Source organism: Cajanus cajan, chromosome 7 (assembly GCF_000230855.2).
Source record: "Cajanus cajan strain Asha chromosome 7, NIPB_CcT2T_4, whole genome shotgun sequence".
NCBI lineage: Eukaryota > Viridiplantae > Streptophyta > Magnoliopsida > Fabales > Fabaceae > Cajanus > Cajanus cajan.
In genome coordinates, this window is record NC_138523.1 from 56,943,205 (window position 1) to 56,961,283 (window position 18,079).

The 18,079-nt window shown below is 31.5% G+C and overlaps 2 protein-coding genes across 2 annotated transcripts; both read right to left on the minus strand.

The window, feature by feature from the left end:
* Nucleotides 1-823: 823 nt before the first annotated feature.
* CYCD3;1 (CYCLIN D3;1) lies at nt 824-3,010 on the minus strand. The gene is made up of 4 exons (XM_020383851.2): nt 2,246-3,010; nt 1,957-2,158; nt 1,655-1,785; nt 824-1,479 (listed from the first exon to the last, which is right to left on the minus strand). Exons 1-4 carry the CDS (start codon nt 2,798-2,800, stop codon nt 1,195-1,197), a joined length of 1,173 nt encoding a protein of 390 aa, XP_020239440.1. The 5' UTR covers nt 2,801-3,010; the 3' UTR covers nt 824-1,194.
* Nucleotides 3,011-7,901: 4,891 nt separating this feature from the next.
* Nucleotides 7,902-17,568, minus strand: PEN2 (PTEN 2). The gene is made up of 13 exons (XM_083060207.1): nt 17,409-17,568; nt 15,929-16,465; nt 14,903-15,004; nt 14,757-14,813; nt 10,843-10,908; nt 10,317-10,493; nt 10,117-10,203; nt 9,955-10,019; nt 9,798-9,874; nt 9,182-9,228; nt 8,920-9,050; nt 8,761-8,830; nt 7,902-8,628 (listed from the first exon to the last, which is right to left on the minus strand). Exons 2-13 carry the CDS (start codon nt 16,373-16,375, stop codon nt 8,086-8,088), a joined length of 1,869 nt encoding a protein of 622 aa, XP_082916333.1. The 5' UTR covers nt 16,376-16,465; nt 17,409-17,568; the 3' UTR covers nt 7,902-8,085.
* Between the last annotated feature and the right edge of the window lie 511 nt (nt 17,569-18,079).

An 18,079-nucleotide genomic window follows, 5' to 3' on the forward strand; every position in this document is an offset into this window, starting at 1 on the left:
AAGAGAAAGCGAGCTTGAATACCACTACTAATATTTTGTGAAGTGATAATCACGTTTGATAGTTTAATTTAATTTATTGAACCAAAATAACGTTATCATCTAAACTATAGCAGAGATGTGCAGGATCTGAGCAGAGAGTAAGTTATGTAAACCAAAATTTCGTCCTTGCATGCCTCTAAGATTGTGCGTAGGAAGGGTAGCAATTAATGTTGCACAGTGACAACTCTTTTGAAGTTTCCAACTAAAAGGTTGTAATGTACGACATGTTTAATTAATGCCATCTTACTCTAATAATCTACCGAATAATGACATGCAAAGTATATATGTATAATTATGTAGGGACATATGATATCAGACTTAGGGTCCTACACTACAGACCAAGCTATTTTTCACGCCCTTCTCGAAGTGCTTGTAGGTATAGCTAGGGCTAATGAATAATAAATAGTTGGGTGAGGGTTAGGTTAGGTTATAGAGAGTATTAGGTTAGGGCGAGTTCAATATTACTATAAGACCAAAGTGTTTGGCCCATGTTACGAGGTCAAGAGAGTGAATCCCCCCAATGAGCCATCCCCTATGACCAAAAACCCCACTGGTCACTGCCCACTGGCCGACAAACTACTTCTCCCTTCACATGCAAACAAATCCCTCTTCTTAGTGTGTCCAAAAACCCTTCTTATTTTGTTCGGTCTCACTGGTTTTTCCTTATAAAAACTACATAATAAGAAAATACATGTTAAAAAGCATGGGGTGGACCATTTGGGATCGGGACTCTCATCTCTATGTCCCAAGCATTCAAGCACACAAGGAAGTGAATAAGAGCATATACAAATGAACAAAATTGTTCTCAATTTATTATAGAAAATATGATATAAAATATGTCCAAATTTGGTATGGTCTATATGAGACCCATTGAACAAAGAACAAAAAAAAAGGGAAAAGTGCCTGAAACATATTATAGAGTGCTGATAGTCTTTCGATTCCTCATTGCCAACTTTGTCCTCCTCTTCCTGAATCCTGAACCACCTTGGCTCTTGTAAATGATGTGGGACATTGTTGGAAATGGAGATACAGAGGGGAAGGCACTATAGTTGAGCAACATGCATGGAAAGATTAATTACCACATTAAATAAATATAAGACTTTTTTTTGGTTCTTTGTTTTGTGAAGAGAGAGAGAGAGAGATGGATGTTATTGATTAAGGAGAGGTGCCAACAATTCCGACAATAACCCGGTTAAGTGGTGACAATTTCATTTGTTGTCCTTGGGTTCTGGTCTTCTTGAACAGAGGCTCTGGTGGTGAATATAATGATGACCCCACTGCCCACGAATCGTTGGAACCATCAGAGCTAAATGCAGCATCAATTACGCCACTTGGGCTGCCTGGGAATTCCTCATACTTGCGCTTACTAGTGTTGTTATCACCATAATTATTGGCGTTTGAGACTTGTAGAATCGTATTATAGCACTCATCTACTTTCTCCTGTTCAAATGCACACCAATAACTAAGATCAAATTATGTACTTATCATGTGCTGTGCATTAATGACTTTGTCAGCATTTGTTTAATCTTAATTTAACATGCTCATCCACATGGAATAATGTTAAATAATCAAGTACTAAACAAATACTAATTGGACATCTGATCCAGGCACTAACCTTGCTAATTTTGAGAACACTCAGAAGTTGATTTTTGTATTCCATCCCACCACCGTGCTCAATTTGGTCTATAACATGCAGCATTGTGGCAGTGGCCAAAACAGAAGGGAGACACCCAACAAATCTTGAATCTAGATTCAACAAAACACACATACCAAATGATAAGAAAATCAACACAACATCCTCGTCCGTTCATTTATTCTTTGTACTAATGGAAGAAAAGTTAAAAACCCTTTGGTCAACTCAATAATGGTATGTGAAAGAGTGATAGGACACTAATCATTGTTATTCTCAATGCTCACCTAAAAGCACAGCCAGAAGAAGATGCTCACAGCGCCTGAGAAACTCCCAGTGGAGATGAGTTTTCAATCCAAGCCTTCTTATAATGTGATCTAGAAATGAGAGAGGGGTGACAGGGTGCATCTTCCATTTGAGTGTGGACAGCACCAGCAGCTCCATTCTCTGAATAGTCTTTGCCTCAAACACGCACTTTGTGTCTTGCAGCTGAAAATAGAGCATCGTATCATAATGAGATATATATCTACCTAAGATGGATAACAAAAACACACTTAAGAAAGAAAAGAAACATACTTGAAGGTCCAAGAGAAGAGGCACTTGAGTTTCTTCAACTTTTGCAGCCAAAGAGATGCAAGTGACAGCCACAAGCTGGATCATCCAAGGCTTCTCCCTTTGAAAATGGAAGCTTAGAAGGAACCTATCCAGATAAGTAACGGCCAGTGTTGCAGTGAGAGCAGAGAATCCATGGTGAGCATTGACTTTAAGCATCCATTCCACTGCCTCACCACGAGGCTGAGAGAGACAAGAGTCCAAATGCACATTATTAGTGTTATTATTATTGTTGTTGTTCACGTTGTTATAGGCATAGGCTACTTCTTCTAGTTGAACCTTCTCTTTGGAAAAAAGAGAGTTAAGTTCTTCATCCTCCCAGAACAAGTCTTGCTCCAACAAGAGAAGAGGGAGAAGGGAAGTGGCAGTGTCATCATTGTGAGTTGTGACATCACTTTCTTCCTGTTCTTCTTCTTCTTCTTCTTCCCACTTCACTTCATCACAGTAAAGGGCATCAAGGACAGATGAGACATTTTCATTGTGTTGTAGTTGGTCATTGTGATGATGCTGGATTGCCATCTTCTTCAGTGAAGAAGAGGGTGTGTAGTCCTTTGTTCATTATAAAAAGAAAACACAGAGTCTCACACCCATGAGTCCCTTTTTTTGGTTTCTCACACTCTCTTTTGTTGAGTGAGTGAAGAAGTGAGAAGCTGAAAGCAGGGAAAGAAGAAAAGTGGTAAGCAATGGAGAAAGGTGATAGGGAGAGATTGATTCTTGAGGTGAGTGGGTTTCACGCTTGTCTTTTATATATTTATTTAGAAAAATAAAAAATATATATATATTTATTTGGAATTCTTGCGCTTTCGGTGTTGGCGGGCAGAAGTGCATAAATCTAACGGCACACACACCAAGCTGGACCCATGACAACAACCTCTTATGCTCAATTTAATTTTCCCACATTGTGCACCAAAAACTTTCCCCCTCTTATTCAATTTACTCATGCAACACTATCAAGTACCAGATTCATTGTTTATGTGCATCAAATTACATTTTCAAAACAACCAGGGAATTTCGTACAGGCTTTAATTCTCCTTTTACTCTCTAAACCTAATTTTCATCTTTACTTTAATGTTTTTTTTTTAGTTTTTATAATTTAAAATTAATTTTTTAATATTTTTTATTTCTATAGTTTAAGACATGTTATTTTAATCCTTATGTTTGAAATTTTTTAATCTTTTTAGTTTTCTTTTAATATATGATGTGACATATGTCTGAAGATAAAAAGTTTTTTAATAATAAATATTATAAGTAAAAAATCTAATTTAAAGTAATTTTAACAAAATAAATTTGACATAAAATAGATAAATTTGAATTAGTAATTCTATCACATCACCACAAAACAAACATTGTTAAGAAAATTATCAAAAATGAATGGATTATATAATTTAAAGTATAAAGACTAAAAAGATATGTATTAAATTATAGAGACTGAAAAAAATTAAAAAAATATAAGTATAAATTTTATGATATTTGTCTAAGGGATATTTTATAAGAATTATTTTTATAAAGTTATTTCATATTATCCACTTTGGACCTTGTTTTTAGTTATCACCCAAAAGGTCTCTTAACCATTACAGTATATTTGTGTTTTATAAATTGTTATTTCTTCTCTTATTTTATTGATATGAGACTTGTTTATATTCTAACAAGATTAGAAACATATATTTTAAATTATAGAAATTTAAAGAAAAACTAAATGAAACCATAGACACTACAAAATATTTTAATTATAACTTAATCGCTATGTAGCAAATATTTATCTTTTATAAAATTGTGTTGTTTAAATTTTTATTTACTTTTTCTTTGAATATTTTACTGAAGGAAATACTATAATATTTTTTATTTTACTAGAAATATTGATAAGTATTATTATATTTCTATAGCCAAATTTCTGCAATGACATTTTAGCTTTAGTATTATATCATTTTCAATATTTTCACCCCCAAAAAGAATATCATTTTACCACATTCAGGTTTTAATATAGGAAAACTTAATAAGATTGATATTCATAAAATAAATATTTAAAATATTTCTTCCAAAATAATACAATTTTATTTTATAATATTATGTTATTTATCTAGTATATATATATATATATATATATATATATATATATATATATATATCTAATTTTGGTCCTTTGCACATTTAAGTTAAATATAATGTATTTTTCATATATGTTTTAAACAAGTTAATTAATTTAGTGGTTCTCATGGTTTTGGGTTTCAACATGTCTTAAACACCTTCTTGGTCAATTTTTAAAATACATATGCCGATAGAAGAACTTAATCGATACTCAAAGAAAAACTATGAATCCCATTTTACTTTTTTTTTAGTATAATATTTACAGAAATATTTATTGGTTTCGTTAAAAAAATTTAAAATTTTTTTACTACATAAAAATCATCTCTTCCAACATTATTTTTTATCAAATAAAAAATTTAAATTTAAATATACTTAAGTTTAAATATATGAAGCTACGCTATACCCATTTTACCTATTTGAAAATAGTAAGAACATTATACAATGATAAGAGATTGAGAATGACATTAATTAAGCTTCATTAAAAAGTTTTAAAGAAAAATAAAAGATAAAAATTTTGAGCTCGGAAAATATATCACTCACAAAAAAAAAAATCATGAAGAAATTAGTCTTGCCCCCGTTTAAAAAGTTAAAAACCAAACCATTGACCTACGTAAAATCCATGGATAACATGATTAAACTTCAGTTAACTGAATAACAGAGAATAAATTGTTGGCTTTTTCATAAGAGACAACATTTAGCAGCACACTCGTTATTATTGTTTGGATTTTACTTACTCTTACCAAATAATTTGGATATATCAACTATTTAGGGTTAGTCTAATGGTGAACATTTTGAGATAATAAAGACAAAGTTTTAAGTTTGAATTTGTTACATTTTTACAAATTGTTTTTTAGTGTATAATTATATAATAAAACACAGGTACAAACTATTCACGGATAATAATTAGTATTTTAAATGTATAAAAAATAATATTTTTTTATAATTAAAAATTATAATAAATTATTTTTGAATATGTACATAATTTTATAATTAAAATTCTTAATAAATAAATATTTTAAATATTTATATTAAATTTTATATTTAAATTTTTTTATTGTGAAAAAATAATTTTAATCATTTATATTTTCTTTTTAAAATATTAAAATATAATTTTAAAATAAAAATGAAAGTTATATATTGAAAGAGACAAAATATTAAGAAAATTTTATAAAAATATTCCTATAGAAGAAAATTTTTACAAAATTTAAAAGCTGTTTTTATATTGGTTTTAATCGGGAGAAAACATGGATAGCAGTATTTTTTGTGTGTTTGTTTTGAGATGAGGTTTGAGTTTATAATTCACATTCACATATTCCGCTGTTTAATTGGATGGGCCTGGGCTCATAGTCATTCATAGGCATAGCAGCTTCTGTTCCTCGGGAAAAAGAGAGTATATTTTTATATTTTCCTAAAAATGACCATAAATTTAAGAGAATGTGATAGATCACATGACGTCTAAAACCTGAATATTGCCAATTTTAAAATACTAAATACACACTAAAAGCAAACAGAGAATACAAAAAATGAGCTTTTATATATACAAAAAAAAAAAAAAATCCAAAATTGCATTAGTATATGCCAGAATTGCAAAAATAGTAATTGCGTGTTCTAACCTGTTTCCATTTCTTTCACAATTGCGTTTAACTTAATTTTGATGAAGAAAGGTTGTAGATATTCACGTCTCAACCAGTAATGCTACAAGTCAGTAGTCCATACACTTGTTTACGTTCCTTTCACCCAGATACATATAAAAAATAAAAGAAGAGGTTAATTTATTGAGGTTAAAATTCTTTTTTAATTTCTATAATTTTACTTATTTACTTTTGAATTTTTTTAATTTGTCTATGTACCATTTTTTTTAATCTTTTTTAATTATTATAATTTAAGATATGTATTTTTAATCCTTATACTTACAGTTTTTAATATTGTTTATTTTGTTTTTGGTATCACAAAGATTTTCAATTATGTATGAATAAACAAATGTCTCAACAATAAGTGTCATAAGTGATGGTGCAAAAGAGACAACTTCAAGAGACCCTATTTAGAATAACTTCAACAAAAATAAATTTGACATCAGATCAATATTTAAAAATTGAATCAGTCATTAAACTAGTTTAAGCATTATTCAAATTCAATAATTCAATCATAATCAAGTCGATATTAATAAAATTATTATTATTAATACAAAATTAATATTAAATAAATACAATTTTATAATACTAAAAATTAAAATAAAATATTATTTATAGATTCTTAAAATTTAGTTTATACGTAAAATTTTAAACTATATATAATATAATATAAAAATGTCTATTAATAATAATAATAATAAAGTAAAATAAGTAAAATTATAAAGACTAAAAATATATTTTAATCATTTAATTAACAGTCAAAATGATAAATAATTTATATTAGATTATTTTTATTTATTGATAATTTATTTAAAAATATTAAAATTTAATTCATACATAATTATGATTAATAAATATCGAATTAGATAAGAAGTTATAGATTCCTAAAAACTTTCTCGTCAAAAGAAAAGTTTCTAAAAATACTATCGTATAAGGTAGTCATTCATATTTTATATATAAGAGTTTATTTTAATATTTTTAAAAAAAAATTACATAAAAGTATCATATTATAGTTGGTAATATTTAAACTTATTAGTTTGGATTTGTTTTTTTAATATATCATTTTAAATTAATTTATTTACTTATAATTTTATCTTTTGGATATCTTTAATTTATGTTTTTGATTTTTTTGTTATCTTTAAGATTGGATAAAGTCATTTTATGGATAAATTTGTGAAAAAGAATTGTTTTATGTGATTATAATTCTAAGTTGATTACTAATAACTAATAAGTACTTAGTGTATTGTGAAAATATTTTTAATTTAAGAAATTAAAAATAAAAATAATATAAGAGACAAAAAAAATATTATCATTGTTCTTGTGTCTTAAGAAAGAAAGAAAAAATGTTGTGTCAAATAAAGAAAGAAAAATCGTTTAAATTGTTTTTGTTATCAATAATAATTATTTTATTTTATTACATAGAAATAATAATAAGAAGTAAATAAATACATAGATAACATATGATAAAAACTCAGCAATCATTGTTGGTATCTGAGTTTGAATCTAGTGTGATAAAAATTTGTTAAGAGAGCAACCCCACCAAACCCATGTGATGAATGTTCCAAACTTGAAAAATATCATTTCCCATGAACGATACTCGGGTTTTAGATGGCTAACAATACTCTCCCTCAAGTGCGTATTTTAAGATAGCTCAAAAGATTTCAGTACAATGTCTACCTACCTAGGAATTTTATTCACGTTGATCCAGTTTATTAAATTCTTTATTTTTCGGCTATACATTGATAAATCATCGAAAAAGGTTTAATTATCAAAAGTACATTTTAAATTCCCTTTCAATACGAACGCATAACATTGGTAGAGTCAAAATCAACCGTTTACATAAATTTTATTATTCCGTAGTAAATAAAATTGGACTGTGAGGCACTTGGGGGAAGGGGGAGCAATACAGATAACTGAGCATGTTCTTATTTTTAACTTGTGCATTAAGCCAGTGTGCAGTATCCAGATTTATCATTACAACAAACAAACAAATGGATGACCAAAATATTTGTGTGGAAAGTTGCAAGCAATTTTATGTACAAATATCGAAGTATAAAATAACAAAGTAACCCCTATTGTTATACTTCTTCAATCACTTTCGTAGTCTTCATCATCTCCGAAGGTAAAAACAGAAGCATCTGCAGCCATGGCCTTAAACTCACTTTCTGCGCTGGGCACCCCGAGACTGGACACTGATCTTCCGTCAACATTACTTCTTGGCTCACTAGCGCTATGAGTAGGAGGAGTAGAGCTCTTGTTTCCCAAGGAAACTTGTTCTGTTGCATGTGATAAATTTGCAACTTGATTCGAAGTTCTGTTGGATTCGGACACTCTACTGTCATTTTTAACTGTTTCAACTGCTTCAGAAGGTGCTTTTGTTTGCTTGCTTCTTGAAGAACCAGATTGCTCTGCCTCGCCATCTGAAAACACATCATCTTTATCATTACTCTCTGATTCTTTGTCTGCATTCTGTGCAGGGCTGCTACTTTCTTCTGGGGCGGGACTGGCAGAACTGTTACTTGAACTCTCATCTGATTTCTTTGTTGTAGTTTCTGGTTTGGAAGTTACAACATTGCCATCATAATCCGCCAGCACAACCTCAACCATAAATCCTGGAGAAGGCAATTTTCTCTGCCAGAAGTCCATATCAATAAAAATATAAGGTTGATTACAAGATACAATTGAAAATGACAAACATGGAAACACTGCACTCAACAGAAGCCAAACCATTTTCTACTATTACCAATAACCACAAAAACTTACCTTGTCAAAGCCATCGAGATCACTGGTGTTCAATACTTTCCTATTTTCTGTCATAGTTGTGTTCAACCAACTAAAGAGAGAAAAAAGCAAGATATTTCAGTTCAATATAAGACTAGCAGCAAAGGGAATTGATCAGTGATGAAGAAAATTAATTAATACCAGTAAAAATCTCCTTGGCGATCATGAAAATGGATTTTGAAGTCCCCGGCCAACTGTGTAAGACCAGGCTCTCCTGGCAAAGCAAAGACCATCACTCCCTTCTTTGGCGCACTAAACCAAAAATCTTCTGGCTGCAAATTGTGAAAGCTCAAGTCACAAAAATCCTCCATGCTTGAAACAAAATGGCAACAGACAGACATAACTATGGAACAATTCAATCAAATATTCGATACAATGACACCATATTATTAATGAGACGCACCAGAAGATCCTTGGTTCTTGGATGCTTTTTGGTTGAGAACAACACACCTACACATTAGAAATGGGTTAGAATCCACAGCAAATATGTCAGTCTGTCAGAGACTAAGATCTTACATTCTACTTTTCAAAGGGGTCAGCTATCAGTCAATTCACGGCACAAACAAAGCAGGTCATGTATAAAATATATATCCAGTTATCACTACTAATAACTAGTAAAGTACACATTACAACTCATTCATATTGTAGCATGAAAAAACATGCACAAAAGAGGTAGACGTTCTCCCTGTTTTCCTCTCACTCTCAACTCTCCCCTAGAAACACTTGAATTAAAGCATAGCTAATAGCTTTCGAAGAAAATCCTGCCAAGGATATGCCTTTTCAGTTCATACCAAAAGATACGAGTGCATACCATGAAGCTAAATAATATATAAAACACACCACAATAGAAACAAGGTCAAACTTAATTGACTAGTAAAAAAGAGAATACAATAAACAACGTAAATATCAGCAACCTAATCAAGAAAAGGAATAATAATATGATATTATAAATCTATTAACAGAATGGTCATGGACTATAAACAGTAAGGAAAATTTCAGTACAAGAATGTGAAGCATACCACTATGATCTGAGACAGTTATAGAGGGCCTAATCCAGTAAGGGCATCTGTGAAGCCGGAATCCCCGAAGCATGCACCTGCATAAATTATGATGTCACTTGTCAGCATGCACATTGAGACAGGTAAATACTAAAGTCACGTCCTGGCCAGTAAATACCTGCGGGCAGGTGGGTTTTCACCATTAAAGTAAGTCAAGACTCGTTCAAAATATTTGACATACCTCTACAGATAACAGTAAAACATAAGAATAGTAACTACAGTAATAACTCCAGAATCTCCAATTTTCCACCTAATTAACAGATTGCAAAACAGAACTTACAATCTGACTAGGCAGAACAAGTCCTTTTCCATCAATACATCTTTTCTGATTATAGTAATCCATTGATTCCTCAGCAGTTGGGAAGAACTGCAGTAATTTTTAGTTATAAATCTTAAAAAAAACAGAGCACAAGAAGACATAAAGTGCAAATATCAAGCAAATTCCTTATATTTTCAAGAAAATGCTTAGAAATTCTTCACCTTTAAGAATAATAGAAGACTAGAAATCATCAACCCTGTCCTTGCCATTCCAGCCTTACAGTGGACAACCACAACATTCTCAATGTCTTCTTTCAACCACGAGTAAGCACTTTGACAAAATGATATAACCAGTTGAATTGGTGGGCAATTGTGGTCATCAAATGGAAAGCTAGCCACCTAAAAGAAGGAATTTCATATTTCAGATGCAAGAAGCCGATTGTATGAATGAGTTGTTAATTGAAGAATAGATAACCTACAAGATGTGAGTAATCTAATTTGTCTAGCATTATGATCAAAAGTAGGAGCAGATTGTATGAAAGAATTGTTAATTGAAGAATAGGTAACCTCAATACTATTATCCAAAATGAAGGTTTTTGGGATAGTAAATTAGTAATATATCCATGTTATGAGAAATTTGTATGACATTCATTAATTACAGACTAAAAGCTTATGGCATATAAATAAAATTTACATTATGCGAGTCTATTGCATTTGTCCCCTTCCATTAATGAAATTTAGAAATCACCTTTCCCTCAAATAACGATGCATCATACAACCGCTCAGAACAAAGGTTATAAACCTTGTATTTACCCTGCATATAGAGAAACAGAAAAAAGTCAAATGCAAAACTAAACTATGTAAGGACAAAGGCTCATTAAGTTTCAAAGCTTGAGGCACTTTGCTAAAAGAAAAACCATATAAGTCAAGTTATGTACAATACCTCCCCCATACAATTGAAACTTGTTATCGAACAACATGTAATGACAGGCCGAATAACAGAGTATACGAAGCATGTGCTAATAAGTCATATTACAAAATATAATAATATGATAATTGAAAGAGTCAAGGTAAAAATATGACCGAAAACTTGCTTAGGAGAGAGTCTCCCAGCCCCATCATACATATAATTATATACAGAATTTTTTTTTGAGATTTCTAATAATTAGGAAAGAATATTAGAAGATTTTTACAAGATATTCGGCCTAATTATGTACAGCTAACAAAAGGAGATAATTACAATGAAATTAATTAAATATTCTAACACAATTTCAGCCTATATTTGAAAATCTCAATAATCTTGTTGCAATCTCAACAATACAATCTTATCGTAATCAGAACATTCCCCCTTGAGCTATAAGCTAGTGTATATAAGTTGTATGGATATATTACATTCCCCCTTGAGCTATAAGCTAGTGCATATAAGTTGTATGAATATATTCAGCTTGCTACATACGAATGACATTGATAGGAATCAAGAGGAAGACTTGGGTCAGCTGATACAAAATGTGGAAAATAGACCCAAGGTTTGGCATGTTTACTATAGGAGACATAACAAAGAGAGTGGGGGCTGAGCTAGCAATAAAGGGAGAGAATGAAATGTAGTGAGTTAGTTATAAGGTATAAGCGGCAAGGGGGGGTGGGGGAGAGGTAACAAGCACATATATCTCAGTTATAGAGAGAGAGTGAGATCACCGAGAATCTCCTCTGGTGAGGGGAGCCCATTGGCATGGGCTGATAGATATCCTTCTATTATATTTTCCTTGTTCTTCAATACAATCTACAGTATTATTCAGTCATTTCCATTTTGTGAACTCATCAATATCCTTGGTCCACAAAGAGATCTACGAAGGATGTCTGCCAGTTGATCATTAAAAATTTACAACCAACAATGATGTAGTCAAAGAGACTTAGTGAAGACACCAAACACTTATTTGAGGATCCAGAACCACTGGATTCAGTATTGGTAGGTGTTGACATGAAGCACCAACACCGACTTGAACACCTTTACATGGCTAAAGTCTAAAACATAAGACATGCGGCATGACACACACACATATATATATCATAAAAAATAACTAAATTGATCAACATTTGGTAAGTAAGAGGCATCATTATCATTAAAAAGAAAAATCCACAATACTAATAACTTTATTGCTTTACATAAAAGACTAACTACAAATTGCTAAGATCCTTAATAAAGAGTCCCAAAAAAAATACTTAAAAAAGGAAAATAGGAAATTTACTTATTACAATTCTCTTTTTAATTTTAAAAAGATTAGTAAAAAAAATGGTAATTGTTTCTATAACCGTGTCCAACCATTTAAGGTGTGTTCAAGCTACGTCAAAGCCGGATAAATAAATAAAAATAAATAAATAAATAAAAACAGAAGACACCACAAAAATGTGTCTGACATGTGTCCACGGCATGTCAGACACCCTGACACCTTTGTTGGTAGGCATGTCTGTGCTTCTGTTGCAAAAGCCATGGTAGACAAAAGAGTTCAAAAAGATATCCATGTAAAAACCTCACGAAGAACAGGAGTAAACAAGTGAATGAGTTAAGGCAAGATTAACTGAGACACAGCCCCCAAACCAAGAAAGACAGAAAACAGATTGGGGCAGCAACCAAACAGTAGAAGGCCACCACAAACAAGATGCCCAGCCATCAAACAGGGTAAGAATAGGGCCAGAAAACACCAATGAAAGTGAATCTAATAAAGGTTAACAAAATGGGGGAGTTTTCAGAACAACAAGGATTGACAAGCAAACCTGACAGCGGGCTGCATGGCACTACAGCTAGGGTTTTGATGAATTTCACCAGACAACTTGACATTGGCTCTAATACCAACTTGAAAGTTGAAACAGGGACTAGGAATAAAAATTTAATTGAAAACTTGCTCAGGAATCATGAGTGTCTTCCGGCACTATAATATATAATATATATAAGAAATTCTGTACAATAGGTTTCCCATAACTTGGGAAGGAATAATACAAGACCTACAAGATATTCAGCCAATAACCCTAATTATGTACTAGTACAACTAATACAACAACAAATTTTTAGGGATACTATTAACCATGAGACCCCTCTCCTTTTGGCTCTCCCTCTCTCCCTTTTAACAAGACTAAAAACCATGCAATCTACTCACTTCATTGGCACTTCTAGTTGCCTTTGATATACAGCTAATAAAAGGAAGTAAAATCAATCAAATATTTTAACATAATTTCAGCCTATAAAAGGAAATAAAATCAATCAAATTCTAACACAATTTCAGCCTTTATATCATAAAATCTCAATAATCTTATCACAATCTCAACAATACAATCTTATCATAACCTCAACAACATTAACTAAGGTAAGGAAATTAAAATACCCAAAAAAAAAAAAAAAATATATATATATATATATATATCAGAAAAGTTCTGCAGTTTAATATTTCCTTTTGCTTGTACATATATGAGCATATGCCTAGCAGAAAAGGGCCAAGGAAAATCCAACCATATCCAAGAGCAAACAGATTCCCAGTACATAACCAACACTGGCAAAATATGATACAAGGCCAGCATTGAAGAGTAAAAACAAAAGGATATTCTATAATATTAAAACCCTAAACTCTAAACACTATAGCAGAAGTTGGAAAGAGAGAAAAAGTGTGTCACACACCTTCAAACTTTTCTCTCCCATATGAGAAGAAAACACAAAATCCAAGGTATGCTAGTAGATTTCCAATCCTATCCCTCAACCTCTCTTATCTGACCATGTGTCTTTTAATTTAGGGCATTTTTGCCCTTTAAACAAAAATACGAGGTTCTTTCTTTTCACCATCTATCCAACCAAATGAGTGGATGGAGAGACTTCTTTCTCTTTATTTTCTTATCTTTTTCTTTCTCATGATTTTCTTCCCCACCATTCTCTTCTCTGCTGACAAACAAAGCATTAAAGTAAGCTTCAAAAGGGGTCACAGAAGAAGAAAAGAACAGAAATATAAAAGATGACACTAATATTTTCCCAGAGCAAAGCTCCTACAGAGACCTCTGCACTCAGCTTACAACCAAACAAGAGAATAATCATCTGCACCTCTCTCCTTTAACTAACCTCCCCTAAACAATCATTCCCAATCCACTACACCTAGATGCTACTTGCTGACAAACTTCCATTTGGCCCTGCCTTCTGAATCACTTTATGGTGCCTTCTTGCGTATAACTTTCAACTTCGACCATGAGACAACAGGTCCACCATCAGTCCTCTAGGTTCATCTATTATATTCTGGTTACTAACAGAATATGCCTAGCAAGATTTGGCCCTTCTAAAGTGAAAGAGTGCATCATAGAGGACAGCATGCAGTTATTTATAACCATTAATTTACAGTTGAGATTGTAGTAAAATACATGCACATGTATAATAAACTACAAATTAATTAAAAGCTCAACTATTGAGCCCAACCACCTTACTTCAGACTTTACATGAACTAAATTCCATTTTTAGCAGGGGGGGGGGATTGCATGATCATAGGCAGATATTTTGTAGTATAGACTTTTTTAAATGAAACAAAAACAACATTCCATACAATACAGCATTGATTTTGTATTATAAGTAAGCTACAGAAAAGGCATAAACATAAGAACTTGAAACTTCATGTGCCAGAGTGTGTGTACTACCTTATGGTGAGTTTCAAAAAACTTGATCACTTCTTCCATATGATTTCTGTAAAATCCCTGTATGACACATATAGATACTCAGAAAGCTGGTGTTTAAGATCAAGACATCAACCAAGAAAAACAACATACAAAATTCATTAACTCACTTCAACATAACTGAAAAACCCAGAGCTCAAGTCACCAGCAGGGAATCCCATTGCAATAATGTTTTCAGTGATATATGTCATATCTAAATCAAAACCTCCTTCCTGAAAAAAAAAAAAGTAAAGAGTATAAAAGTGGACAAGACTCAAGAGTATGCATCAATCAACCTGGTTCTTGGAGAAGGGAAACATACAATTCAGTGTGAAACAAAAAAATACAAAAAATTCAAACTAAATGCACTCACCAGTCACAACAATAAGAGTGTGTTTGGGAGAGATTAAATTCTCTCTTTTCAGCTGTTTTGGTGGAAAAAAGGTGTTTGTGAAATAAACTAGTTGTCTGGGAAACTAGATTAAATTTGTAAACACCTTTTCTTTTTCTGAAAAATTTGTTTTTATGAAGCTGAAAATTAGAAGCTTATGATTATTTTTCAACAACTTTTTACTCTTTTAAGCTGATTTACTACATAAAAACTGGTTATTTTGTTGTACCCAAACAAAAAATTAAACATCTTAAAATCATTTTTCAGCAAACTTAACCAAACAAAATTTCATTTTAATTATAATTGATTATAACAATAATCAATTATTAAAATAATCTAATTTTCACAGTTTGCCCAAACACACTCAAATTACATAATTAAATTCTAGCAGCTTTTTCAACCTAAGGGGCTAAATGTTCATCATAGAGGACCCTAAGTTATGATATGTTTTAACAGGGTGTAAGCATATTTCTGCAAACTTCAGGGCTTTATAAATTCAACACCAGCTATGAGATCTGATTTAGAAAATCCAGATGAAAAAAAAAATTGGTTAGCCCAATTTTGCTTCTGCAGTAGATAATAATTGTGACAATGCAAAAGGTATTTATGAATAGGCTCCCAAAGATGAGCTTCACCCAATTATTAAGGGATTAAAGCAATGAACCCAATAGAAGAAACAATAAAAATTTTAAATGAGCAAATACTTTGAGAAACTCAGCTTTACAATAATATATACAAAGTATATTAGTTTGAACAAGAATAACACCTGGTATCTGCGTTTATTCTGTGAAACAACATGGCGTGCTTTAACCTGCACAGCTTTCACTGCATTCTTAGAAGAGTCAACCAGGCCTTTCGTGATAGTTCCAAACAAATTAGATTGTACAGCTGTTTCATTGGAACTGTCATCTGCCACAGGAGATTTTGGGGACAACCTCAACCCCAAATTACTAGTGATGCGTGCAAAAGTTGATTTCCCAGCATTCCCACTTGACGAGTCATCTTGGGAGCCAGTAAATGGCTGAGAAATTTTCAATTTGGCCCAAGACGATATGCCAGTCGGAGATAGCCTAGATGATGCATCATGTGCAGAATTATCTTGCCCAGAGACTACAGAAGCAGAAGCTTGTTCATCAATCTCCTTAGCAGGAGGTGAAGTGGGTGGATCTTTAATAGGATGTGAATTAGATACATCAGCAGGCACTGAATCCATTTGATTAAAAAAGTATCAATGGCAACTTATGTAGAAATTGGAAGCCTTAGCATTAGGTCGCCCTGACCAAACAGTATCTTCTGGTTGAAGCTGCAGATACAGACATAATGTCAATAGAACACAAGACAAAAAATACATATAATGTTTCTTCTTTATATTTTGCCTATTGATTTAATCATTCTTTGTAAACTCAACAATAAGATCACTCCTAACAGTATATTATTAGGCGGAAGAAAAAAAATATGTTTACATATACATACTACTGCTATATACATGTGTAAATGTGACTAAAACATCTCTAATTATTTGAGAAACATTCACAGTTTCTTTTATCTTTGAATTTGTTATTCATTTCAGCTGGCAGTCGTATGTTATCTATAACTACACAAAATTCTTTCAGATACCCAGAGGAAAATGTAGTAACTCATTAAAATATTAAAGCAGGTCAACCATTACCAAGTTATTATATCACAAATTCACAATATATATCACATCCTCAGTTTAAATTTTAGAATGATTTGAGGACGAGGGGTTGTAAGATTTAGAAGATGAAAAAATATAACAGCAATATCACATGCCATATCTTCGCAAATTCTGAAATGCCTATCCCCTCGCCTCCCCTTCCACTGGAAACAGTAGTGGCGAAAATCAAATCCGCACGCATTTGCAATAATAGATTTCTGGCACTTCACTTGCACAAAAAAAAAAAAAAAAAAAAAAGCACGAGAAAAAAACTAGCCCGGATACCCATGGAAACACTATTCAACGATTCAGTCATGTCCCTAAGTAAACATCTAGATAAAAGCATTTCACGATAATGATTTCCGTCAATTGAGCATCGTGATTTCCAATTTCTAACTAAGTAAACCATAAATAAATAAATAAAACGTTAAAAACCGAACAATATAGCGTAGATTGGAATTCAGGAAAGGAGTCGTCGAATACGGAAATGAGACGTAAAAAAAAATTCAAAATGAGGAGAGAAAAGGTTGAAAGAAGTAGTTTCAGATCTGAGGAGAGGAGCTTGTATTACCGAAAGTGGAATCAGAGGGAAGTGAAGAAGTTGATTAGGGTTTGGAGGATGAAGAAAGAGAACGGAACGGAGACGTTGAATTTAGGAAGGAGATATACTGATTGACATGCACGAATGAATGAATGATCGCTGTGATATCATACATTAATGATCGGACGGTCGATGCAACCCGAGGTGTTATCCTGTGTTCTGTTGTGTATCCGATTTTGTTATATCGATTGGAAAAACAAAAATTAAGAAAATTTTTAAAATTATTTATTAAAAACATTCTTTTTGTTTTTATTAAATATAGCTGATAGATCAATAATGTAAAGCAAATTTATATCAGGAGTTTATTAAATTTTATAATTATTATCTTAAAGATCATACTTACAATAATTTATAATTAGTTGATTATAAGAAAATAATTATATTTTTTTATAAAAAAAAGTAATTATACTTGTATACAATTAAGATTAAATTAAATTATTTATTTATTTTTAAAATTAAATTTAACTTTAGTATTTTTTAAATACTAAATTTAATTTTTTAATTTTAAAAAATGTTTGATATTGTTTTTTTTTTAAATTAACATTAATTATGTTAATAAAATTAGATAGAAATACAATATTAAAATATTATTAGAATTAGAAATTGATGATTTAAAAATAATGAGATAAATATAACAATTT

What these genes read in the sequence shown, in the direction of transcription:
- PEN2 (XM_083060207.1), bottom strand. Translation starts at nt 16,375, where the DNA reads ATGGATTCAGTGCCTGCTGATGTATCTAATTCACATCCTATTAAAGAT. An exon ending in TTTTTGAAACTCACCATAAG is followed by an intron (nt 10,909 to 14,756) that starts GTAGTACACACA and finishes CTCTATATGCAG; the next exon opens with GGTAAATACAAGGTTTATAA. An exon ending in GTCTTCTATTATTCTTAAAG is followed by an intron (nt 10,204 to 10,316) that starts GTGAAGAATTTC and finishes AAATTACTGCAG; the next exon opens with TTCTTCCCAACTGCTGAGGA.